General features: G+C 42.2%; 1 protein-coding gene across 2 annotated transcripts in view; it reads left to right on the top strand.

Moving 5' to 3' along the window:
* acvr2aa (activin A receptor type 2Aa) overlaps positions 1 to 26,972 on the top strand; it is a 71,755-nt gene extending 44,783 nt beyond the window's left edge. For both annotated transcript variants that reach the window (XM_072686557.1, XM_072686556.1), the window contains exons 5-11: positions 10,884 to 11,027; positions 11,744 to 11,887; positions 13,888 to 14,033; positions 15,025 to 15,139; positions 16,880 to 17,018; positions 20,743 to 20,873; positions 21,599 to 26,972. In XM_072686557.1, coding sequence (XP_072542658.1) covers positions 10,884 to 11,027; positions 11,744 to 11,887; positions 13,888 to 14,033; positions 15,025 to 15,139; positions 16,880 to 17,018; positions 20,743 to 20,873; positions 21,599 to 21,793 — 1,014 coding nt within the window. In that variant the 3' untranslated portion in view covers positions 21,794 to 26,972. The remainder of the gene's footprint in view (positions 1 to 10,883; positions 11,028 to 11,743; positions 11,888 to 13,887; positions 14,034 to 15,024; positions 15,140 to 16,879; positions 17,019 to 20,742; positions 20,874 to 21,598) is intronic.
* The last annotated feature ends 228 nt before the right edge of the window (positions 26,973 to 27,200 follow it).

Genomic DNA, 27,200 nt, shown 5'->3' with positions numbered 1-27,200 from the left:
TGTCAGCTTGTCATCTTGCATGCCCAGACTAAGCGTTACAGACAGGTCCATTATAAATGCTGCACTCAGCGGGCCTTGATGAAAAGTGCTGTATAGAAAATACACCCCACTGCATATATATATATATTATATTTAGATTTATATATGTTTGTGACCTACCAATTGAGAAGTCTATGTATTATATTTATTGAATACACCAAAGCGATGTCAAAACCAAGGAACATTGACTTATTTAGGGCTTTTAACTCTTTTATTTTTTTGTCCTGGCCCTGCTTTTAATTTCTGTCCCACTGTAGCATTAAAAAGCACATAACACCTCAGCTGTCCTTCAAAAAGGGACATTCTTCTTTTATTTCCTAATTTATATTTTAACTTTTTTTTTTTTTTTTACAAAAGATCACTGATACCTTCTACCATCCCCAATAATCCATTTTCTTAAGGCAATCTGAATGCTGTTCACAGACCTCCTAGAGTGGTTAGGCTTTTGTTCTCCACACATTTCCCAACATAGTCCCACTAAAGCTCTCAGTGGGGCTTAAATCCGGTGACTGTGTTGCTGTGTTGTCACCCGAACGTCCTCACTCCTCAACCCACTCCTTCACTTGATGAGCGATGTGGCATCTCTCATTGTCTTGTTGGCAGATCGAGTCATATTTTCTTTTAAGGTTCTTCACCAAAAAAAAAAAAAGAAGCCACTCAACATCAGTGTGTGCCGTATGAACATGTGACTTGTCTTAAATTGCAGATGCAGCCCGTGCAGAGCAGGTTGCAGTTTTGGAAAATGACTTAGCCACCTTTAACGTTATCTCCTCTTAAGGTAGTGGAAAGACCTCATCAGGAACATGTATTGGAAAGACCCTAAATTTTCCCTAGTTTTGGATCCAGACTGTGTACTCGCCCAACCCTAAGGTCAGTACCCTGATAATGAGCAGCTGTGCTGGATGTGTTTGAAAGATCGGTCTCTTCTTTTTAGTGAAGAACCACAACAAAGTGACTTGATCTGCCAACAAGAACACATTTTTGCAATATCATGATTTGGCCTCAGGTTTTAAAAAAAGAAGCAGCCGATCTTCGCAGCCGTTTGAAGGAGAAAAGGGGTTTAATTAAAAGGTGAAAGGCAAACACGAGGTGAGAAAAGGTAGTGTTTTTCTGTGTATGATTGGTTCATGGTACCTGCTTGACCACTGTCCTTTCCTTTTTAAAGGTCCATCTCTGGAAGTTGTGTGATTCATCCGAAGGAAGTAGTTTAGTCATTTCACATTTGAACTGACATTTTAAAGGGTCTAAATCACAGAAAACAAACCCGACATGGGTACAAACACCGCTCAGCCATAACATTAAAACCACCTTTTTAACATTGTGCAGGCCCCCCTTGTGCCACCAAAACAGCTCCGACCCATCGATACATCTGAAGGTGTCCTGTCGTATCTGGCAGCAAATCTTTTAAGCCCCATCGGTTGCAAGGTGCAGCCTCCGTGGATCCTATCAATAAGCATTCAGTGTTATTCACTTGGAGCCGATTGGCAGTTTGGCACTGTCCATTCATGCTGTTATAAGAAAAGTTTCAGCCTGGACTGCATTTCAGTGGCCACCTTGATTTATCTCATTTTTCACTTTGCATTGTGTCGAAACAGGAAACCTCCATATTTATATTCATTTCCTAATTATTTCATATTTGTTTTCTGGGGACAGCTCCAAAGCTGGGTCTGTGTGGTAGTTGGAGGAGACTGTCCAAAACTGCTTACCAGGTGATCCAGGATGGTTTTGCTTGTATTGTAGAGGTTTGTCATTGTAATTGTAAAACCTGCTGTAATGGGAAATAAAAGAAATGCATTTTTTATGCTGGTGGTTTGCCTATAGTCATCCACCGTGACTATATATATATGTATATAGGCTGAAAATTCCTAGTTACCCAGAGAATCACTCTGCGTTCAGGACGAACACATAATAACATGAGGGAAATAGCGATAGACTTGTAACTACAGGATAACCTTGTGTCTGCCCTGCTAACACTGATGAATTGACCAGCCCTGAACGAAACATTCCCAGCCTGCTTCCACTGAAAAATGAAAGCTATTTTTTTAGCAATCAGCATTCTCATGGGGGTTAAAATGTCACCCTGATATCAAGATTACTGGCCCTATCTTGCAGAAATGAGAGCAGTTCCTTGTTGGCTGTGTTTCGTAAAGATTTTATCTTTAAGACAAAAAAATAAACAAGACAATGAAAGCACAGAGCAGACTGAGTATTAAATGAAAAAGTAAATGTGGTTGGTGTGGCGCAACACATAACACCACTACCTGCCAGTGAGCTACCACAGCATGTAGGAGACTGGGGTTCGATTCCTGGTCTGCACTACACCAATAAGAGTCCTTTGGCAAGACTCCTAACACTAGGTTGGCCCGTCTTTGTAATGCGAGTTACCCTGTAAGTCGCTCTGGATAAGAGCGTCTGCTAAATGCCATAAATGTAAAAGTAAATGATATAGTGGTATAGTGTTAGGGCGTGCATGATATTGTAAACAAAATGACACTGCAATGCTTTTTTTTTTGCGAAATATCATTAAAAAACTAAATTAAATTAAATGAAAAATACAAAAATCCAGCATATTTTACCAATTTACCAAATATTCAACTTTTACCAAAAATTCACCAAATTTCACCACAATTTTATCACATTTTCACTCATTTTCACTGGATCAAACATGTCATGATATTAATAATGCACTCTGTGTATCCATAATTGGAGTAAATTAAATGAGACTGGTATGTAAGGTGTACATGGTAGCGATGTCATGGAAAATGAGAACAGTGTAGATGTATCTTTTGTTTGAAGCAGCCGAAAACTTGTAGCATGACGTGTTTGATGTAATTTGCCTTATGGGACGTTGTACGTCTGTTGCTCATGTGCGCATTGCGATCATGATGCTGAAGCGATTGGTATTGTGCAGTCCTACTCAGCGCCACTTAAAGCACAATGGTTACTCAGACTTATGACCTTTGGCTCTGCAGTTAAATGCCTTGTAATTCATCCATATCAGTAACTCTGAGAGTCTTAAAGGCACAGGAGCGAAATCAGCCTGTTGGAAGAGGGCTGTTAAATAAATTAATGATGCTAAATATATACCTTGGCAGAAATGCTAGTTAAGTGAGCCTGAGCGGGACTGATACGAAAAGCATTGGCTGTGACTCTTTTAAATGAACCTTTTAACCCATCCTTCATAAGAAGAGTGAGGCCAGTTTGAACGTGGCCTGAATCTCAACAACTTACAACAAGCTATACGTATTTGAACGCATCAGTATGCAGAGACTGGGATTGTAAAACATCTTCACGCTCGTGTGTGTTCACCTTCTGGCCTTTTCTACTTAAAAAGGTCCTGAAATGACCTTTAATTCCCCTAACATGCATGCCTACCTCCTGACTCTTCATCACATTATGTGCACTCTGTAGAGCGGTTCAGAGTCGGTGCTGGTCCTGAACTCAAAGCGACAGCACTGCTTTATGACGCTGCATCAGCACCTCGTCCCAGAGGAACATTTGACTGCGTGCACCTGAAACGGTGCTTAACCCTGACCAGCCAACGGAACTGTTGGGCAACGCAGTCAAACAGGGCTACTTGGATTTACATTTGACCCAGATTCTCTTCATCCCATCTGTCTCCATCTCACACACTCTAAAAACTAACGCTTTTTTATTTCTGCTTCCTTCCCTCCCTCGACTAGCACGCCTTTCATATCATGATCGAGGTAAGAGAAGCCTAATTTACCCATCCCTTTGAAGACAGTGGCTTGGTTCCTGCTTATTATTTATTTGATTTTTTTATTCCTTTTGTTCCGAACATCACCAGTTCAGAATGATTTTTTTTCTTGTTGTTTTTTTTCCTCCTCCATCCTGTTCCACTCTAGAACACAACGCAGCGACCTCTTTATTTTTTTTATTATTATTTGATCCCTGCATATTTAGAAGGTTATTGTGCTCTGTCGCTCTGCGGTGGTCTGAAATGGAGATATCCTTGTGGATTTTTTGGTTTGCTTTTTTCCGTTTGGTTTGTTTTCTCAGTGCACGGATAAGTACGAAATCCCTTGTATTTCAAAGGGGATTCGAGCACAAGATCCCTTAATTAAGGTGCATGGTAAACCAGCGATGCCTTGCTTATGGATGCACGTCTCCAAGCATGCAAATAATGCACTACAAAGAGGAATGTGGGAATGTTGGGGAATTTGAAATGCAGTTCACTTTGAGACCTGCAAGTTGCTTAAAACGCCAAGATTAAAAGATTAGGAGACAGAAGTAAAAGTCCTAGAGCTCTTTCACACCTGTAGATAAGTTCCCTCAGATACGGAATTTGTAAATTTGATTCCTATTGGTTTGGTTTAGTTTCAGACTAAAAAAAAATGCGCACCAAAATGCGTCACAGCAAACCACACAAGAACGCTCTCTCCACCGATTGGTCAGACCTGTCTGGGAAAGTAAGAAAGAACGAAAGTAAATACAGGCAGAAGGTCCTGTGTTCTGGATTAGTGCTGCATATTTCTATGCAGTTAAACTTGGCAACAGCAGAGATGGCACTTGCTCATGGCTGTGGTAGCTGAATAATCTGGGCAGTATACCAGTACAGCAGGTTAACACCTGGCTACGAGAGCCGTGTAGCTCAGACTTGCTCAGTAGCCTGATATTTGAGTCGGATCGAGGTCAGATTATGTTCTCACTTCAAACTGACCGTTCGTTAGGGACCGAACCGAGACCACCTCTTTTTTGAAGGGTCTTGGCACGGTTGTTTTAAGTCACATCCAAGTGTGATTACTGTATTCACATCTGCCCAAACGAATCGAGTGAAAATGAACCAGGGTCTTAAAAATGCAGGTGTGAAAATGCTCTGTGTGTAGGGTTTCAGCATTTTCCCCATTGTTTACTACATCGCTTGCTGCAAAGGTCCTCTCTGCCATCTGTATTTTATTTCGCTAACTCTGAAACTATTACAAGGGAGACATTCATATTTTCTTTAAGTAATGTAATGCTTTTCTAAATCTAAAAGGTAAGAAAAGTTGCATGATGATCTTAATATTAATAAAGTTGCTGAAATACAGAGCTGGATAGTTAGCAGTGCTGTCAGAGTAAACACGGTAATGTGGTAAAGCAGTTTTTCTTTTTTATCACTATCATTATGTAACCAGGACAGACTTACAGATTAGAAATCTCTTTCAAGAATGTTCTGGCTTGTACAAACAGCAACACATACACTAAATTGACAAAAGTATTGGGTCACCTGCTCATTCGTTGTTTCTTCTGAAATTAAGGGTTGGAGTGAAAAAAAAAGCATTTGCAGTGAGGTATTTAGCGCCTGTAGTATTATTGAGGGTCAGGATGTTATATTTTCATCACCCCACGTCCTCCCCAACTTGACTTATCCGTAAAGTACTGGGTTTAGCACCATCCATCATTCCAGAAAACACAATTCTTCCACTGCTCCACAGCTCAATGTTGCAGAGCTTTATACCCCTCTAGCCCACACCTAGCATTAGGCATCTGCTCCAGAGAGTCCTATTCTATTGAAAGTATTTATCTACGGGCACTAGACAAGCTCTGTGTGTGTGTGTGCATTTTCACATCTGTGTCAGCAAGGAGTGCAACCTAAGGTAGCTAAATATGACCATATTCCATATTGCATGACCATATTCACAGCACATGCCTCCAGTCGGTTGAGGAAACACTGGTTCTATGTGCAGTTTGGGGCGAATAAAAGTTCCAACAGTTTATTCGGTGATTTGGAAAATTCGGAAAATTGTCATGGAAAGCTGTATTTGAGGAAGCGTGTTTAATATGTACCAGAAAAATGTGGATATGTGCACTCGAAACTAAATGTGATGCATCAAAGTGTCCAAAAACACAAATTTCACTGAAAGGGAAAGAAGCATGTGGACTGAGGCGGTAGAGTAACGCTACAGGATTGTACACAAATATTCTCGCAATTGTTTTTCTGAAAAATTCTTGTTTTTGGGAAAGCTATGTTTCTTAACAGGGCTTGCGCTACGAAAATATGATGCATTACCAAAAACACAAATCTCAAATCGCAAAGCTGCATCTGCAGTGAAAAACATGAATATCTGTATCCAGAGGAGAGTGGAAAACGCTGATAAACGATACGAAATGCGAGCCCTTGTGAAAGAGAGAATTACCCCACTACCCAGTGAAAATTTCATTCCCTCCGAATAGGGCTTTTTAAAGCAGCTCTATGGAGAATTGTTATGTTTTGGTCTTGGGCTCCCCCTACAGTCTGGAAGTGGAATTTGTGTGCTTTTAGATTTACATGACAGTAAAATGATCCAGATTATGCAGCGTTACGCATTTCCCGCAAGCATTTTCCTGCCAGCTTCACCAGAGCTACATAGTGCAGTTAGCGGACTGCCGAGCTCGGAGTAGCGTCGCCACTCAGTGGAGTGCCAACATGATTTTGAAGGTTATTTTAAGGTTACATTAAGCTTACAGTTCTACATAATGTTGCTTTAATGCTCTGTACGTCGTTCGTTAATCAGGTATTCTTGTTCCTGTTGGAAGGGCGTCATGATCCTCTTGAAAGTGACCACTCCCATCAAGATTCATCAATGGGAAATATTCACCTGTTCCAAAGAACCTGCTTTCCATCCCATTTGTCACCCTAATTAGCTCCAGTGTTCCAGTTATCTGGGGATGTTCACCTATAAAATGCAAACGTGTCTAACGGCGAATTAGAAGCTAGTCTGGACCAGTTAGCTGGCCTCATTTGCTTAAGGCTAACTTGCTCCAACTGCATTCCTTCAAATCATTTGAAACTCGTCTGAGTTTGGGAGCAGTAGGTGTCTGTCAAGAGATACTGACAATACACATGAAGAAACAGACAGGTCAGTCGCTCCTGGACATTTTCCACTGGTGTCTAGTTTGTTTGACTCTTAAACAACACGAACCCTTGTAACCCTCGCACATTGACATTCAATATCCACCTCGAGTGTCCAGGGAAAACGGCAGTCTTCTTGCATTTCAGGTGAGCAGCCCTTGGATTTCTTTGTATTTCCTTTCTTTTTTTTGTTCCTCGCTAAAAGAGGCACTTCATAACGCTACCATAAAGAGCCATTGTCATTCCTCCCCACTCGTGCCTGCTCAGTGACTGACATTTGGTCAAATGGAAAAGTCAACATGACCCCGGCTATTGTGTGCGGCGTGACAGGGAGAATGAAGGGTAAGGGCGTGTGTTGTTGCATCTACGCTCTTCCACTCTTTCTGTGTCAGCTCTTTCAGGGCTAGTTTTGGGTAACAGCGAAAGCAACTCAATCTCGGACGTATTCCCTTTCTCTTCCCTGACTGGCTTTTCTAACATGATGGATGTTCTGCCCTTTTGCCCCATCAGGCAGTCGCTTCATCTGCTTTCTCTCCAGTGTAAAATTCCTTGAGGAACAACCAACAGCAACTAAGACGGCACACAACCCAGATCCATATGCTTTGGAGTCTCGATTCGGGGGCATCCGAGTCCTTTCCTGCGTCCGTTATTTTTTTTCCTTCTTTCTTTTTTATTTTTTGTAAGAAATGTAGGCCAAGCATAAGAGCATAGCTGCTCTACATTTGCCCTACTTCTGTCCAGACTTTTAAACACAGGTGTTCCAGCGCCACGCAGCCCACACAGAAAATAAAAACAACCTTTTTCCTTCACCCTGCTTCATCGTGGATTTTATTAAAGGTCCATAATCACATCAATCTGAGTCATTCTTAAGACTCAGCACACATAGCCCTCCATGTATTGTTGTTGTCAAACCTGTCTTCATTTTTGCAGTTTTCCACATTTTGACATCCACTGATCAGCCATAACGTTAGTACCACTGACAGGTAAAGAAGTGAAAAACATTTGATCATCTTCATCTACAGTGGCTCCAGTCAGAGACTCAGAAGGGAACAGCGGGACAGTGGATCTACAGTTCTTAAAGGCGAGCGTAAGAATGTGTTATTATCCGCTGTCCCCTTCTGAGTCTTGCTTCCTCTGAAGGTTTCTTCCTCTCGAGCCGAGGGAGTTTTTCCTTGCCACTGTTGGCACTAGCTTGCTCAGAAGAGGCTCGGACCTGGATCTCTGTAAAGCTGCTTTGTGACAACATTTGTTGCGAAACGCCTGTATAAATAAAACTGAATTGAGCCACTTAGACAAGAGCCAAGCTGAGATGTCCAGACAACCGACTGGGTCAGAACCTCTCCAAAACTTCAGGCAGGTCTTGTGTTTTTCTTTTTTTCTGGTATACAGTGGTCAGCACTTTCCAAACGTGCTCCAAGAAAGGACAAGCAAGGGGAGTCAAGTCAATGAACCAATCAGGCTCATTGATGTGATATGTGGAGGCTCCGCCTCACAACATACAGGACTTAAAGAATCTGCTGCTGACCACGTCTTGGTACCAGATACCACAAGGCACCTTCAGAGAGCTTGTGGAGTCTTGTGGTTGCCTCGTATGGTCAGATCTGTTGTGAGGCAGCACAAGGGAGACCTACTTAGTATTTGGCAGGTGGTGCTAATGTTATGGGTGATTGGTGTAATGTGAATCTGGCAGTTGTTCTTTACATTGCGTCCAGATCCTGAGATGAGTGGAATAGAATAGAAATGCTCCACAGCAGCAAGTATAGCTCTATCTGTTGGCACTGCAGCCAGTCAGAACAGAGGTAGTTTACATACATCAGTCTTAAAGAGACAGTAGCCAAACATAATCAGCCTGGTTAATTGTAGTACATAGAGAAGGGTTGGAAAATGTGGAAAATGGTCTCAAACTATGTAATTTAGGCTGGTTTTGGTACATAAAGCCCACAGCAACACGGCCAGGAGTGCGAGGGGAGTTTTGGGGGGAAGCCAGCAAACGCTGTGTCTCTCTCACTGACTGCAGTTGAATAGCAGGGATTAGCTTGTTTGATAAGCGCTCTTGGAGCAAAGAAAATTCTCCATTGTTTTTCTGCTGACAGAGGTTAATTGGTCAGAAAATGTCATCGGGTTGGGTGTGGACGGGGTATGTGGCGGGCATGCACGTACTTGCACTCGGTGGTATAGGGTTAATGGCAAGCGGCGGGTTCTTGTTTGCTTTTTTTGTTTGTTTGTGTTTTTTATCCTCGCTTAGTAAACCCTGGCCAGGTCACAGTCATGGTCTCAATTGTGTGGCTATTGTGGCTCCCTGATTCCACCACAGTACAGGGCTACCCTCGCCACCCCCTACCCCCTCCACCAGCAGCCAGTGCATTCCACTGCTCTCCAAACTGGGTCAGCTCCTCATCAGCCCAGTAGTCCACTTACAGCAGCTATGGATTATATTTAACAAGCTCAGAACTCCAACTCCCATAAGCCCCTTCTGTCAAAGCTTTCCGCAGCTCAGCAGTGCAGCGTTCGCCTGCATTATTGACGGGACAGTATAGCAGTGCTGCGGCTTGATTTTAGTCTCTGACGATTATTCGTCCTTGGGGAAAATATCTAAGGAAAACGCTCCTTGGGGGAAAATTAGGGGATTAAAAATGTGCTTGAATTTAAATACAATTAAATCGCCACATTTAGGTCAGTGCATCTCAACATATCAGTGCATTTCTGTGCCCTAAATAAAAAGCTTGAGCTGTTTTAATGTCTGTAAAACTGTAAAAAATAAGGGGGTTAAAAGGGTGCTTCTTCAGGCAATGCCATAGAAGAACCACTTCTGATTTCATAATGAACCGTGTTTGTAACAGGGATCAGGCTATTGTGCTCCTCCGAGTCTCTTAATGCTGAGTATCAGCCGATACCGATCTGATCTGATCTGATCTTTGTGTTTGTATAAATAATCCGAGCCCCACAGTTTAGATCAGATGAGCTGCTGATTAATGGGTTCAGTAAAACCCCTTTATTTTTAGTGTCAGTTTCTATAATCAGACCTTCTGGACTGATTGATTTAGTTTAGTCGAGACTTTTCTTAAAATGATGTTTTACAGTGTTTAATATCTTATAATCCAGTCTGACTCTCCTCCCTGACCAATCAGCTCCCAGCTCCTTTACAACACTGCAGTCTAATCACTTCCTCTGTGGTTGCTGGTCTACTGGTGTGAAATAACTGGTTTATAGTGGGTGAATGTGCTGGGTGTGATTGGGGTTTTTATAGCTTGTGTGTGTGTGTTAGCATTAGCGTTAGCCTTCACTCGTTTCTGAAAGGCGAGCGGTTCTCCGGTTCTCCCGCTGGTAAAACAGAGCGTTTCAGTGGGAGTTTTATAAAGGGTCAGATATTATGGTCTGTTTTCATGTTCCACTGTAAAATAGCTCCACTCTGCAGAACCTCAACTCCTTTATTTACCTTCTGAGAACGTCCGCCCTGCTGCAGCAGCCGGCTGGGAGTAACGGCCGTTAATGTTGACTTGAGGACACCAGATGGCGCTCTGAACACTGTGGTTAAAACAAAGACTCGGAACTGGACTGGGATTAAAATAGTCAATATCTGAGCCATTAAAATCAGCCTGGATTGGCTCCAGTAGATCGGGACATCCCTAGTTTCTACGGCTCTTTTAAAAAGTTTAAAAAGTTCTTTACGCTTTATGTGAAGCACCTTCATTTTTAAGAGCGAGGAACCTGAGAAATCGGCAGGGCAAACATAAGGCTCAGTTGTTCTCACTACCACACTTCATTGCTTCGAAATCCTGGTGGAAAGCACAGTTGCCACTGAGTGATTGTTCTCCAGGGAACCAAAACAACACCATGTTATAGCTTGGTTGCTTCCCATAGCACATAAAAACATATCACAGACCATCGCTATGGGAAAAGAAAAAAAGATAGCTTGAGCTTAATCACAGATGTGTTCCACACAAACATCCAGTCCCCTGCATCCATAACACGTCCCTGACCTCAGGCCTTTCATTTGCTCTTTGTGTTTCAGGACCCTGGTCCCATGCCCCCTTCACCCATCCTTGGCCAGAAGCCGCTGCAGTTGCTGGAGATCAAGGCCAGGGGTCGGTTCGGCTGCGTGTGGAAGGCTCAGCTGCTCAATGACTATGTGGCCGTCAAGATCTTCCCCATTCAGGTGTGTGAAGGAGCCCTGGCCCAGGCCGGGGAATCATCTTGCAAAGCTGGCGAGTTAATCTGCCAAGCTTATGCTCCCTGCAAGAGGCAATTACCTGGCCAAGAGAGTAGCAGGGCTTTGCTGTCCGCAAGTGAACTGGTGTGACTGCATGGAATCCTCTTTTATTGCAGTTGTATTGCACCAGATTCAGAAAAGCTCTACAAACGCGTGTCTGTGGCATGATGCTAAAGTCTTAGTAGTCACGAAGTCAAGAGTTATTACTTGCATTTTGCTTAATTTTGTCATTTCATTTTAATTACAAGTTCAGGGCATGATACGAGACCCATTCTTTATGTGACATGTCAGGGATGTTTGGTAGCAAAACAAGGCTGGAGGCTCTGCAGTAACGTTTCATCAGATTCAAATTATAGTCAAATATATCATCTGCGTCTGAACACTGGGGTCTGGGGTGTGTTTTGAAAGTAATTTCAGCAGAATATTTCTGCTTTTTTCATTCAGGTACAGGTGAAAAATAAATCTATAATCACACCACGCGCTGTTACCAGCAGTAGGTTTGACTTTGCTCTGGTTGACCCCTCACTCTATAGGAATTCAAATTTCTCTTAGGTTTCAGTCACTGTAAAATCCCATTTAACATTTAATTGGTCATAAAATGTGTAAAATAAAGTGTTTTAATTCAACTCAGTTATGTATTTATTTATTTATTTATTTGCCAGGACAAGCAATCTTGGCAGAACGAGTATGAGATCTACAATCTGCCTGGCATGAGACACGAGAACATCCTCCACTTCATGGGTGCAGAGAAGAGAGGCGCCAACCTGGACATCGAGCTGTGGCTCATTACAGCTTACCATGAAAAGGTAACATTCCTAAACTGCAGCAGTGTATTCAAACCTGAAGAATATAGGGTGATATACAAACTGATAAATGTATTTTCATTTGTGTCTCTTTTTGTTTTTTTTTCCATCATGGGAACCCTGTAGCTACTCTGTATACTGTGTAAATAATTCTGGATGAATGGACCAATAGAAATGATCTTATTTTACATTAACTTCCATTCAAAGTTAAGAACATTTTGGCCTTCTCCTGTGAAATCAACATTGTAGAAACACGTTTTTTATTTGACAGACGTAATTATAGGATAATTGTTGTACTTGAATAATTCCACAGCAACACCCCCTGTAGTTCAGCCTCCGATTGTACCAGAATGCACAAGAACTGTAATATTGTAATATTGTAAGAGTGCTGCCAGAGCTCGTCACAGAGGACTGATTTATTTATGTATTTTCGTGTTCAATATTTCATTTTGCTTTTTACACATTTAGCAACAGGTGTGGGGAGGGGTAGGGGAAGGGATGGCAAGAGTATTATATACCTTTTTAGGGGGACACAGATAAAATGATACGAAACAACCAACCAAACAATTAACAAATTAAACTGAATACTGAAAGTCCTGGAAAGATTCATATAAATCCTCCCAAATTCTGTTGAAGATTTTGCTTTGTTTATATATATATATCATATTATATAGTATAGTTTAGCACACTTAATCATTATAGTGTATCACCAACTTACTATTTATTTCACACAACCAACTTACAACCATATCACCAACTTGATTTAAATAGGTTTTCAGTTTTAAATAGGATTTAAAATAAAATTTTAAATGGTTAGTGATATTGATAGATGTTAACATATTACTTTAATGTAATATCTTTAATGTAATGTAACATATTACTATGTAGACAGTCACATTATCTTATGCTTTGATGTAATTTAACAAACATATTGTAATTATTGCTTCATATTAAATGTCAATGTCAAATGTGATATAGATTTTTTTATAATCGGCATAAACTGACAGATCTGAAATTAGCATAGATGGGAAAACTATGGCTTGATATAGGCTTTCATGAGCAGCCTTTCTTTAAAAACAGTCAGGTCCTTTCATATAGGAGCCTGGCGAGTCATTACAGCTGTTAGCATGCTGTAGTGTCTACTCTCTGTATTGTGGGCTGGCATGTGATCTATTTAATAACTATGTAATGTTTAAATGTATGAATTTATATATTAAGTAACAACGCATTATGATAAAAGGATTACTGAGAAATAAATAAAACCGCGTGAAAGACCTCGCACAATTCAACACATTCATTCATGGAGTGTTTGTGTAACAGGCCTTACGTCATATTAAGCCTAATTCAACGTAGCCTTTAAAACGTTCAGTTGTGCAGGCCCTCTTTCCTGGATCCCTGCCACAGCCTCAAGGCCGAATGCTCTAACGTGCCCTCTAGAGGTAGCTGGGGGTAACTTGTAAGAGGATCATAAATATTTAATATTTAAAGTCCTTTTCCATTATGGAGGCATGCTTAATGAAACACGCATTAACGACAGAGACATAAAAAACAAGCTACAATTTCAAAGGGCACGTTTCGTCATTACACCGTGATTAATGGCTGTAATTACAGAACACGGCAGATCACATGCGGCTGACGTTCAGGGCCGGTTCGCTCAGATGTAGATTAAGGCCGTTCCTGGTCTAATATGACTCCGAGGATCACCATTATCACTGCAATTAACTGTGAGACTACATGTCTGATCCGTATCAGGCCCATTGTAGTTAAATTGAGTCATGGCAGATTAACAACTAGTCTAGTTGGCATTCCTAAGCGGTTGCCACCTCCTACTCAATATGATGCTGCAGAATTCTGAATTGTGGTGTTTTGAATGGACACGTCCCTGACAGATCCTTCATCCAAGCCGTTTAGAATTCTTTCTCCACGCTGTGCTGGAAGCCAGTGCCTCACAGCCTCTCTCTTTCTCTCTCTCTCTCTCTCTCTCTCGTTCCACTCTTCTCCAGGGCTCCCTGACCGATTATCTGAAGGCCAACGTGGTAACGTGGAACGAGCTGTGCCACATCGCCCAGACCATGGCACGAGGTCTGGCTTACCTCCATGCTGACATCCCAGGCCTCAGAGATGGACACAAGCCTGCCGTCGCCCACAGGTCAGCCCCTACCATATCAACGCACTGTATATTCAGCTACCAGGGCAGACATGGGTGGACGTTTTTTAGCTACAACTGTATCTCTACAGTCTTAGATACAGTAATAAATACATTCAGCTCCTTTAATTTGCATCTATTGTTGGCACAGATGTGCAAATGCACACTCACACAGCTTGTCTAGTCCCTCTAGAGGAGCATTGCCAATAGAATAAGACTCTCTGAAGCAGATAAACATGAACCTATAGGCACCATGCCTCCTAATGCCAGGTGTGGACTAGAGGGGTGTAAAGCCCCCCAGCATTGAGCTGTGGAGCATTGGAAGAACTGTGTTCTCTGAAATGATGGATGGAGCTCCATCCAATACTTTTGGGATGAGTTGGGGATGATGAGGTGGGGTAGAGATCGTCCAACATCCTGACCTCACTAACGCTCTTGTCGCTGAATGCAGTTAAATCCTCACAGCAATGCTCTACTCCAAAATCTAGTAGAAAGTCTTCTTCTCTGGACAGTAGAGACAGTTACTCCAACAAAAGCAGGATCCCTTGATTTTAATACCCTTGATTCCTGAAGAAACAATGAATAAGCAGGTGTCCAAATCCTTTTTTTCTTAGCTTTACCCATTATTTGTTCACTTGTGTTTGAATCTCTTAAATTACAGCCGTATTATTCAGTTATTAAGCTTCAGTCTTAGGGAAAGGCTTGTTGACTAATGGGAGTCTGTGCAAAGTTAAGAATTTAAGGTTTTAACACATAAATATGAATTAAAGAATAAGAATAAACTGAGATTACACACTTATACCCTCATAAATACATTTTTAATACATGTATTAATTATCTTTTAATTATAATTTATCTCAATCTTAATTCATTCATGGCAGAGTTATTAAAGGGTTAAGGCAGCAGGCATTTTCAAATGGATAAATGCATGTTAAATTCGATTAATTCTATTAATTGTGTTTTTGTGTGTGTGTGTGTGTTTGTGCACATGCAGGGACATTAAGAGTAAGAACGTGCTGCTGAAGGCTAACCTGACGGCCTGCGTCGCTGACTTTGGCCTGGCCCTGAGGTTCGAGGCCGGGAAGTCGGCCGGGGACACACACGGACAAGTGAGTTCCCGTCAGGAGGGGAGGGAACCGCAGCTGTTTGGCTTGCAGTAGTTGAACAGCTCGGCTCAGATAAAGCGCTACAGATGGTTGCTAGATTACACCACTGCGCTATGTGTGTAGGCGTTCGCGAGTGCCGGTGTGAGGAGCTTGGCTGTTTGCAGGTACGCTAGGGAGAACAGCCTCACAAGGGCCGGAGCTGCAAAAATCTCACCTCCCCAGTGCTGGCCAAACAACTTGGTTGCTGCGGAGAAGTCCCATGAACATGTCCTGATTTAAGCATCCGTTAGAGTCTGTATTAGTGTCAAATTTAGCACAAATGTATTTGATTGTATTTATGGTACTTCCATGCTGGAACATGCTTACAAGCGCTACGTTTCTTTGCAACCACTGATAGCACTAATAAGGTGAAAATGAAAAGGTGGACAGTAGTAATGTTGATTAGTGCAGAACAAGGACAGAGCAAAATCTATGCACAGCTATGGCAACAGTGAAATACTAATGAAGATGTTATGTTAAATGGGATGTTACAACTATGACAATTTTAAAATACAAATGATGAGATTTACAGTATGATTTTATTTTAATTGCAGACCAGGAACAATGTTAAATTTCTAATCAGCTGTTGATAGCAGTAATAATCATTCATCTTCACGAGGCTTACAGCATGAATTCTGATGGATGCAGACCAGGAACACTGTTAAACGTATATGCAAGTCTTGTAGGACTGGCGTGATTAGTCGTCGTAGTCGATGACGCACTGCGAAAGTTTCAAGACTCCACGTGGCTACCAAGCAAGACAGTGGAGAGTCTTGATTCGTTTTCGACTTATTATGTACGGCCATTATTTTTAAATAAGCGCATTACCCTGGGTAGAAAACGGCCTAAACACAGTAGATCACACACACTTTCATTAGGGGTATCGGTAACCTGCCGCACTGCTGAGTGTTGTGCTGAAGTTTCAGTTTAAGCCTGGAGTTTTATCAAAATTAAAGAATTTAAAAAATCAATTTAGCATTTTTAGAAAATTAATCGTTTAGATTAATCGACTAATCGACCAAATAATCAATAGAAAAAATCATTTGTGGAAGCCCAAAAGTAAGTCATATCAGTTTTACAGTTCACATTAAGAGGTTTACAGTATGCACTCTGATAGATGCGGACCAGGAACAAAGGTAAACGTCTATTCATCATGTGATAGCATTAATAAGAGAATAATTAAGAGGTTTACAGTATGAATTTTGATAGATGCAGACCAGAAACAAGGTTACAGCTACTAAAATTAATGAAAAAATACCCAAGACCAAAGACAGTGCACAAATGTGTGAAGTGATCTCATGCAGATTTGCATCTGTGTTTTTTGGCACTGTATTACATACTGGCACAAAGGTACACTGCACAGCTAAAAACAACATTAGCAGCTTCTTAATGCCTGATTTTTTTTCCATACTGTTGTTCATTGTTATAGATAAAAGAGTGTAGTAAAGTGTGAGAAACCAGCCTGAGATAACCGTTGAGTTTTTGTGCGGCAGATGTTTGTGTTGTTCCCGCTCTGGCACCTCTGACCCTGCTCATAGAGAGCTTGATAATTACCTGTTAAGTTGGCTCAGGTGTGGTGAAGCAGGGACGCAGTGTGTTGAGATATTGGGAATGAGAATGAGAACCTTTGCGGTATGCTGTGTTTTTTGTTTTTTTGTGCTACATGTGCTTATGCTGTGCTTCTTTACTGCTTTGTGTGCGCAGGTGGGAACCAGGCGCTATATGGCTCCGGAGGTGTTGGAAGGGGCCATCAATTTCCAGCGAGACGCATTCCTCAGGATAGACATGTACGCCGTAGGCCTTGTGCTGTGGGAACTTGCCTCTCGCTGCACCGCCGCAGACGGTAAGACCAGAGAGCGTGGCTAAAAACGAACCACTACCTTCACACAATGCCAGCAGTGTCCAGGTTTTGTTCATTATTCCTATTCCCTGTAAGCCTCTTTATCTAATGTGTCATCTGTGATGAATTCAGAGATTGTGGCTTTACTTGCTTTTAGATCTGGTCTAGTTCAGAAAGTGGAATTGGAGCTTTCTGTGTGATACAGTATTACCTATCACAGCATAAAAGAAGACCCAGGCTTCCTTTAGTGTTGGATGCACTGTGGTAGTTTCAGAAAGTCGCACTTTGAGCCTTTCTGGACGAGCTGAGAGATACAGAACAGCCACAGAAAGTAAAGGAAGCCTGTGGACGTGCCGAGCCCAGAGTAGTCACGATAAAGGCACTGTTCTCCATATTACAGTCAGTAGATCCTCAGCATGATTCTGAATTCAGTTCAGTTCAACTTTATCGCCACTGTGCTAAACAGGGTTGTACCGTACAACCACACACTGATGCAGAATAGGTAAGGACATGGTTCAGTAGTGCAAGGACAATGGACAAGACAATAAATACAAATCTGTGCATGTATGTGTGCAAATGTGTGCATGAAGGCTGGGTGATTACAGCCCAAACGAAATGACTAGTATTGTATTGGTATCAGCGCCGATACTGCCACTCACACACAGTATCGGTATCAGCGCCGATACTGCCACTCACACACCGTATCGGTATCAGCGCCGATACTGCCACTCACACACAGTATCGGTATCAGCGCCGATACTGCCACTCACACGCCGTATCGGTATCAGCGCCGATACTGCCACTCACACACAGTATCGGTATCAGCGCCGATACTGCCACTCACACGCCGTATCGGTATCAGCGCCGATACTGCCACTCACACACAGTATCGGTATCAGCGCCGATACTGCCACTCACACGCCGTATCGGTATCAGCGCCGATACTGCCACTCACACACAGTATCGGTATCAGCGCCGATACTGCCACTCACACGCCGTATCGGTATCAGCGCCGATACTGCCACTCACACACAGTATTGGTATCAGCGCCGATACTGCCACTCACACACCGTATCGGTACAGCGTCGATACTGCCACTCACATACAGTATCGGTATCAGCGCCGATACTGCCACTCACACACAGTATCGGTATCAGCGCCGATACTGCCACTCACATACAGTATCGGTATCAGCGCCGATACTGCCACTTACACACCGTATCGGTATCAGCGCCGATACTGCCACTCACACACAGTATCGGTATCAGCGCCGATACTGCCACTTACACACCGTATCGGTATCAGCGCCGATACTGCCACTCACACACAGTATCGGTATCAGCGCCGATACTGCCACTTACACACCGTATCGGTATCAGCGCCGATACTGCCACTCACACGCAGTATCGGTATCAGCGCCGATACTGCCACTTACACACCGTATCGGTATCAGCGCCGATACTGCCACTCACACACAGTATCGGTATCAGTGCCGATACTGCCACTCACACACAGTATCGGTATCAGTGCCGATACTGCCACTCACATACAGTATCATGAAACCAAACGTTTAAACAACCAGTAAAAGCCAGTCATAAACAGTTATTACCATTAAACAGACGTTTACTAGACCTTTTACATTTACAGCACTTTCTGTTTCCATCTGGTGTTTTTTTTCGTTTTTGTTTGGTTCTGAAAGCAGAAGTTGAGTTTCAGCAGCTTGTTTAAAGGAAACACTGAACTTTAGCAACTGTTTTACACAGAGACGTGAACCTGAATGTGAAATCGCTGCAGAAGCTCTTCCTGGTGTTATTTTACGGCTCTGAAATGAGAATTTAAACACCAGTTAAAAGCTGTTAAAAGGTGAAACTTAGCCAGATTGAGAAACTGCATATTTGAAAAGTTTCAAAGCTATGAAAACTAAAAATGGCCACAATGCAGAAACATGTGCAGGGAGGTAATTTTTAGTTTTCATTGCTCTGAAACTTTTCAATGTACAGTTCCTCAACCAGTAAACGCTTCTCTTTCAAGCTTATTAGATCTAATTTAGGATCAGATCTAAAAAAGAATAGCTTATAAAAAGTGGATCACTTTAAATATCAGGAATTAGAGCCGTCCATCCAGTATTTCAGTCAGAGTCTGTATTGGTAACGCTACTCTGTATCGGCAAATAGTTAAAAATCCGGTATCGGAAAGGGAAAAGTGGTACCGGTTCATCCCTATAAATGACTATACCAATAGCAAAATGGAATAAATATGTAGTCCAGCAATGTGTTCTGCGTAAATGGAGGAGTACAGGAGGTTCAGGAGTGTATGCTGAGGCTGACCAGTCTAGTGTCTATTAGCGAGTGGGCTAAACGGTCGCTTTTGGCTCAGCATTAAAGGGTTAATGCACGTCCATTAGGACCCAAAGCCACTGCAGGATTAAGAAGGTGCAGAGCTACATGATTCAAGCCCAGCCACTTCTCTTTGGCTGACAGCGTTTGGATGACGTTGACCTTGTTAACACATTGTTAGAGGATTTTCTGTCACCTTATACTTCAGCTGAGAATAAGGTCTGGCCTTGGGTCTTACACTGATTTGCTTCAGCTCCCTTAAGCAGCTACAGTCACCGAACTACAACCATTTGTATGGGTTTTATGTTTGTGCTGCTTTTTCTTGTTGTTGTTGTTTATTAGTTTGTTTATTTTTTGCTGTATTGATGAGTATCTGTCGAGGAGGACGAATAAGAGCCAGAAGAGCCACTCAGTCACCATTTGTGTTGCACGCATAGGAATTTGACCTCTCCGTTTATCCCATTTGTGTTGTGAACACACACACATACATCTAGTGAGCACACACACACACACACAGAGACACACTAGGATAACAGCAAGCGAACATGCCCGGAGCGGTGGGGAGCCCTAGCTGCAGCTCCCGGGGAGCCATTAGGGGTTAGGTACCTTGCTCAAAGGCACTACAGTCCTGTCTTGTCAGTTCAGGGGAGCAAACCGGCGAGCTTCCGGGAGCTTCCGGTTTGCTGTATTGATTATGGGTGTCTGTTGTAATGAGACATTATTGATGAGGCCAATAAAGATCTAAAGAATTCGACCCTTGCCCACTAGAGAGGCCTCCCAGGTGCTCGTTCAGACCCATGTCATTTCAGGACTTGACCACTGCACCTCACCCCCGGCTGATCTTCTTATGCATACCGTCAAGCCCTTCAGCTGATCAAGAACCTGGTGGCAAGACTGGTCTTCAATTAGCCAGAGTTCAGTCATGGGACTTCTCTGCTGCCTTCTCTTCACTGGCTTCCTGTGGTTGCCCATCATATTTAAAACCCTGATTTTGGTCTACAAAGCCAGACATGGATAGCAATGGTCATGAAAACATTACCAAAAGTCCTTGGAGTCTCGTGTACGACCTTCAAGATGCATGGAAGACAAGCATGTAGTCGCTTCTCTGTCCTGGAGTAGTGTAACGAATGTCTCCTGCGTGTCGCTGGCTGTTTTCAAATGCAAACTAAAGTTCATCTCTTTCAGAAGCTCTGAAGTCCACACTAATCCTGGACTTATGATTGGTCTACATGATTTAACAAGTGGACCTAGAAAAAAAAATGATGTCCTTCATGAATCAGGGTCACACATTATCTGTCGAAACTCATAAGAGCCTGAATTGGAAGCTTGCTGTTGTGAAATGCCTGGACTGTGGGATGTGAAGTAATGACTTCTGCTTGTTCTCCTGACAGGTCCAGTGGACGAATACATGCTGCCATTTGAGGAGGAGGTGGGACAGCATCCAACCCTGGAGGACATGCAGGAGGTGGTGGTCCATAAAAAGCTGCGGCCCACTCTGCGAGAGTGCTGGCAGAAGCATCCCGTAAGTCTTTCCTTTTCCTTCCTTTCTTTGTCTTTTCTTTCTTTTTGTTTTCCTTTGTTTTTTTTTCTTTTTTCTTTTCTTTTCTTTTCTTTCTTTTTTGTTTAATTTATTTTTCTTTCCTTTCTTTTTAGTTTTTTTCTTCTTTTCTTTTTTTCTTTCTTTTTTGTTTTATTACTCTTTTCTTTCCTTTTTTGTTTTCTTCTTTTTTTTCTTTCTTTCTTTTTTTTCTTTTTTGTTTAATTTATTTTTTGTTTTATTACTTTTTCTTTTCTTTTTTTTGTTTTCTTTTTTCTTTCTTTTTTTGTTTTTCTTTTTTTTGTTTTCCTTAGTTTTCTTTGTTTTTTGTTTTCTTTCCTTTCTTTTTTTTATTCCCTTCTCCTCATTCTCTTTCTTCTTTATTTATTTAATTCCCTCTAAACTTTTATTCTCCTGTACTTTTATTTCTTCTTTCTTTCTTTCCTTATTTCTTAGCAGTTGTTTTCTCAAGTTTCCATTTTCTTTTTTTCCTCTTGTTACTCATTCTTTTTTGTCTCATTTCAATGATTTCTGTTTTTGTCTCTTACTATTCGGCTCCCATCATCTGTCCCTCTTCTCATCCTTTCATTCTTTGTTTCTTTGTTTCTTCCTTTCTTTTGTTTCTTTCTATCCTTTCTCTTTGTGTCTCTTCCTGTCATTCTACTGTTACTTAACCGTCTGATTTGTTTGTCCTCTCTCTCCTCTCTCAGGGTCTCACCATGCTGTGTGAGACGATAGAGGAGTGCTGGGACCACGAGGCCGAGGCGCGCCTCTCGGCGGGCTGCGTGGAGGAGCGCGTGGTCCAGATGCAGCGACAGACCAGCGTCTCCGGGCCCGAGGAGATCGTCACCGTTGTCACTATGGTGACCAACGTGGACTTCCCGCCCAAAGAGTCCAGCCTATGACAAGCGGAGGACACCATGTGAGTCACGTGGGTGGAAAATAAACAACAATGAACTTCAGAGAAGGGCCTGGGACCGGAGAAGCTGAGCTCCGGACAGCTAATAATCCTGGTGATTGTACTGTACGTACGGTTGGTCGAGTTTACCAGCGGTAGATTTTACGTGCTGAAAGCGCTCGGGCCGATACCGGTTTCCAGCTACACTACATGGTTTGCGTGCGTTTGTGTGCGTGTGTTTGTGAATATGTGTGTCTCAAGGCCTTTCCGGAAAGGACAGACGGATTTGCGTCCGACACAAGGACCTCGGACAGGACACACTTTCACCTTTTAGCGGACGGACAACGTTAAAAAAACAGATGAAGCTGGCGTGTCTCTCTTTCGTCTTGCGTCTGAACAGGAGAGCGAGGCCGAGGGAGAGAACACTTTTTCTCTAAGAAATCGAGGAGAGAAGCAGAGACTCCTCGCATCATTTCAGTGTACAAAACCAGAAAAAAAGGGCAACATTGCTTTGGAAAAGAACCCATTCAATAAGTTTGGATGAATGACTTTCGCAATGCCAATACAACACAGCTTCTGAATGTCTAGTGTGTCGCTGCTGTAAATATATCAACCGAGAGGGTGAACGCATTAACCGCCGGCAGCGGCGGTTTTTGTATCTCTGGATTTTCCTCCCAGCGTTTCTGTCAAAATAACCACCAACCTCTCTCGACAAGGTATACCTCAGTTTCTCATCCTAATAACAGGTTTGTTTTGTAACACTATATAAAGAAAAAAAGATATAAAATATGAAGCTTTCGGTTGACCTGCACTGGTCGCAGAGGCTTTTTAAATACGGGGGAAAACTTCTTTTTTTTATATATAATAAATATAAATATAAATATAAATGACAGATTATGCCAAGAAAATATGGCCATTCATAAACCAGTGTTTTTCTTCTGCCTTCTTTCTATTACTTTGTGTTTTCTGTGTTGCCCTGGTGTTTAAAATGTGATTCTTTTTTTTATCTAAGCATTGTGACAAATGAATCAGTTTGTTAAATCAGTTTTAGACGTTTATCAGCACCTGTTGAGAAGAAAATCCCTGAAAAATATGAATTCTCTGAAAATATGAAAGCACTTACCAGTATAGGTTTGCAGTGTCCTCACAGCAATTGACATATGTGCATGCCTTGTATTTTTCTTTTTTCTTTCTCTTGTGCGTGAAATCTCCTGAGCAGTCGTCAACCTCGCCCCATCCCGTCGCCACCATGTTTTTTTATTATTATTATTATGAATAATTTAATAATTTTCTTCTACTGCTATATTTGCTGTATTTCATTTTAATCAGGGTGTCACTCTTTTGTTTTTTAATCCCCGTTTCCTTGAACTTGATCCCCGGTCTTCTGTGATCAGCTCATCCTCCCGGACAGACGTTCTCCTCAAAGAAACCTGGACCAGCTTCCTTTACTGGAACCCTGACCACAATATGTGAAACAAACAAACAAACAAAAAAAAACTAGCCTCAGATAAGCGGCTAGCGCTAACTTACTTCTCGCAACAACAGCGATTAACTGTCTCTTACGTACGTCTCAGGAAGCCCGCCGCCACCTTCCCTGTTGAGCTTTCTCTCCTCTGGTGCCATTCTGGTGGTCCGCGTTGTGTCGTTGTATGCAAGAGGCCTTCATAACACCTTATTCATTCTGTTCTGCTGCGGTGAGAAGCCAGCGCTAAGCTAGCTGATGCCATGCGAATCGCTTCGAGGAAGGGTTTCAGCTGATTATCTGACTCCTACGTGAAGATCAGTGGCTGATCTTCTGATTATGCTGTTATTTGTGGGGGGGTTTCTTTCTTTCTTTCTTTCTTTTTTTACACAAGAAGCTTCACAGAAGTATTATACTAATGATCTGCTGGTGTTATGAGGACCTGACCAATGCCGTCTTCATCAGTTCATCACTTCTCCTCAACAGCGTCTCCTCTAGTTTAACGGTGCCCCGACTGCTGCTCTTAAGCTGCTACCCGGATTCAGTTTAGTTTTTAGTTAGACTGTTCTTTTTAAGTCTTTAAGCTACTCCTCACAGCCCCTCCCTCCGCATCCAGGTCCGTAGGACTGTATGCAATCAAGCTCTCTCGACCGAAGTCTGATCTCGGCTGTAGCATTTTCAATCCACTGACGTTTGCACGTGCCGCTTTCGTCCGACTCCGCTCCGGCTGGTGTGGATGTGGTCCGTAAGGACAGGTGCCAACTTGTGTCGCGTTCACGTCCTGTGGAAACGCTCGGGAAGAATGTAGTGACTTCTTTTCCCTTTCTTTGACTTATTGAACGTGTTCACGCGGTGTAATTAGGGATGCACTGAATTGTGGGAATTGTGGCGTCGGTATCCAGTATTTTTCTTGGGTAAATCTGCCAGTGCTGATATGACAACATTTACAGAATGTGGGGGCTGGGATCAAGTCCACCCAAAATAACATGACAGAGAACCTATATGCTCCCAAAAGGATATTTATCTTGAGATAATAATGCAGTGGTAATTATCTTGAAATAATGCAAACAAAAACCTTGAGAAAATGATCTTGAAATAATGCAAACAAAAATCTTGAGATAATTATGCAAAGATTATCTTGAGATAATGCAGAGAAAAAATATCTCGAGATAATGCAGATATTTAGCTTGAGAATATTATCTTAGGATAATAATGCAAACAAATTATCTTGAGATAATTATTCAAGATATACGAGAAAACGTACAGCGCATTATCTTCTTTTCCCTGTGGATGGCACCAATACGCCATTCGCGCTTATCCTTCCAAGCCCACTGTCCATTGTTCAGAGGTGCTGGGAGTTAATTATCTCAGGATAATTCATCTGAGAAAAGAAGGGCAGAACCCGTTATAGAAAAACCCATGTCTCGCACCCCCCTCTTGTTCTTCAAGGGGAGTGTAAATAAATGTAAGCCCACGGTCACCCAAACCAGTGGTTCTGAAACCAAGCCACGTATGGACTGTCCGGTGGAACCTGGAGAACCCCTGACCTAAATTTAGTCAGATCTAAATCTAATCCTCTGTCTGACGGCAATCGTTTTTTTCCTTAAGCATTATCTGCCGATACCGATACGACTTTGTCCTGTGCATCCCTAATCGTAGTAAAATCGTAGATCACCGTGAGCAGCGTTTTCGGCTCTTTTTCACCGCCAGCTCCAGGACAATCCAGCAATATTGTTTCCTGCATCCGTTTGATTGGGAAAGGTTTCCAAAATTTCCTATGATTGTAAACCGTTTTGTGACATCGTAGCAAAGCAACTTTTATTCGCAACGTAATCGAATAATAATGTCCTCAGCCTGGACGGACAACTTGTCTCAATCACTAGAAGCCATGATGCGCTTTCTTCGCTCTTTTCCTCGCTTGGTGTGAGATAATCAAGGAGGGGGAGGCTGCCATGAACGGGCTAACTTGCTACTAGCTTTAAGCTAACCCTGTTAGCATGTTGCGATTGGAAGTATTCTCATTCAGACATTCTCCTTCACCCTGAGTGAGCTTCACTCCAGCTCTCCGTCTGATCTGTAGACAATTCAGTCCAATTCAGTCCAGATTCCAAATCCGATCTAAAGACAGAAACGAGCCTGATTATGAGACTCTGGTGTGCTTTCACACAGCTTTCGCTTTTACTCCCATCCAAGATACAAGACAGATAAAGCCGGATAGATGAGCTGTGCTCAGACTGCAGACACTTCCCACTTTTCCGACACACTGTTGTTTCAGATCTGATCAGACTGGACTGTGGTCAGATATTGATGTCATTTTCTAAAATCTTTGCAGGGGTTGATTAATGTACGTCGGACGTCTAGGTCGCCACAGGTTATAAATCCAAAATGCGTCACACACCGGATTTGGATACGGAGCTGCTGCTAGTGCGGACGCCGCTTACGGCCAGGGAAAAGGAGGACAGCGTGGCTGCCATTCAGTGTAGCTTCCAGTCATGTGTGTCCACATAGTCTCACTCAACAGAGGGTCTTCAGTGTTATTGTGGTTAAGGGGGGCTGGTGTTCAGACAGCATCTGGAACGGAAGTGGAGTTTTCACGTCGGACGGGTAGAAAAAGCGTTGGCCCTGGATTCTCCTCCAGCTTTAAACACTAATAAGTCCGTATGAACGAGTAGCTAGCCGCTCCCCTGGCTGGTCAGCCAGGTTTCGGTCAGCAGGCACCATAAGCCCTGTTCTTATTCAGACAAGTCTGGGTTTTTCCTCACGAACAGATCGTGTCTTTGGGGTCGTGTGAAAACATGGAAAGAAATCCCTTTGACGTACAGCTCCATCCTTACAACGTAAGCCAAACCTGCATCTCCACCACCACCACCATGTCCACCACCACCTTCCCCAAACACCCGTTTCATACATTGGCAGAAGACTGGATTGAAAGTGCACCGTATGTAAATATGAATAATGTTCTAGATTGTGAAAAATAGCATGAGGTTGTTTTTTTTTTTATGGTCTCAGAAGCAAAAAAAAAAAAAGAAAAGAAAAAAAATCCTTTATTAATATTATTGTTATTATTATTATTATGGAAAAATATTTTACTGTCGTTTATTTTGTATATCTGTATTTTAGGTTGTTTTATTAATTTATGTCACGGCCCAAACAAATTATTTTTATTCTTAATTGAAATTTCTGAATTTTGCTCTATTTATAATATTCAAAATAAACTGGTCCGCTGTAACACTAAAACAGAAACCTATGAAAGAAAGAAATTAGCAGATCGATCTATTGATTTACCTCAGACTTCCCGGTTTCCCGGTTTCACTCTCAACGTTCAAAAGAACAAGTGTTGTAGCACGATAGCAGATCACATGGTGCAAACGTTGTGAAAACCTTTACTGGGAATTGACCAGCAGGTTCTCTAATCTTCTACTTCTTCTTCTTTTCTGGAAAACAAGACGCTCGCTGTGTTTATTATTATTTTTTTCTTTTGTTTTATAGTGACAGTATTTGCTCACTTCGATGCCGTTGAGTGAATGTCACCATTGTACCAAATCTGGCCGTCTTGGGTCCAAGCGACTGTATTCTGACCTTAATGCCGGACATGCCATTTTCAGTTTCTCTTCTAAAGTATTTAACATATTCAGGGCCTGGTTGGAAGTAATTGTTACATATTGTACAGCTGAAAATTTTATGCTACTACTCCCTTCAAATAAAGTATAGTGACTGCTCTTGACTCTGTTTATGTGGAAGTGTTGGTTGATTTGGGAACTTTGGGGTCGTTAACAAGGCCAAGAAGCACCAAAAGCTGTGAGTACTAATATCGCCCCCTTGTGGAGATTCATTCATACAGAAATAAAATGTTTGCACAAAAACATTTTAAATAAGCAGATTCAAAATCGGATTTCAGCTCCTAGTGTGAACACAGCTTTTCATTTACTTCAGTTACTTTCATAGAGGACAT

This window comes from Salminus brasiliensis, chromosome 8 (genome assembly GCF_030463535.1).
Source record: "Salminus brasiliensis chromosome 8, fSalBra1.hap2, whole genome shotgun sequence".
Lineage (NCBI taxonomy): Eukaryota > Metazoa > Chordata > Actinopteri > Characiformes > Bryconidae > Salminus > Salminus brasiliensis.
This window is presented reverse-complemented; position numbering and strand designations above follow the sequence as displayed.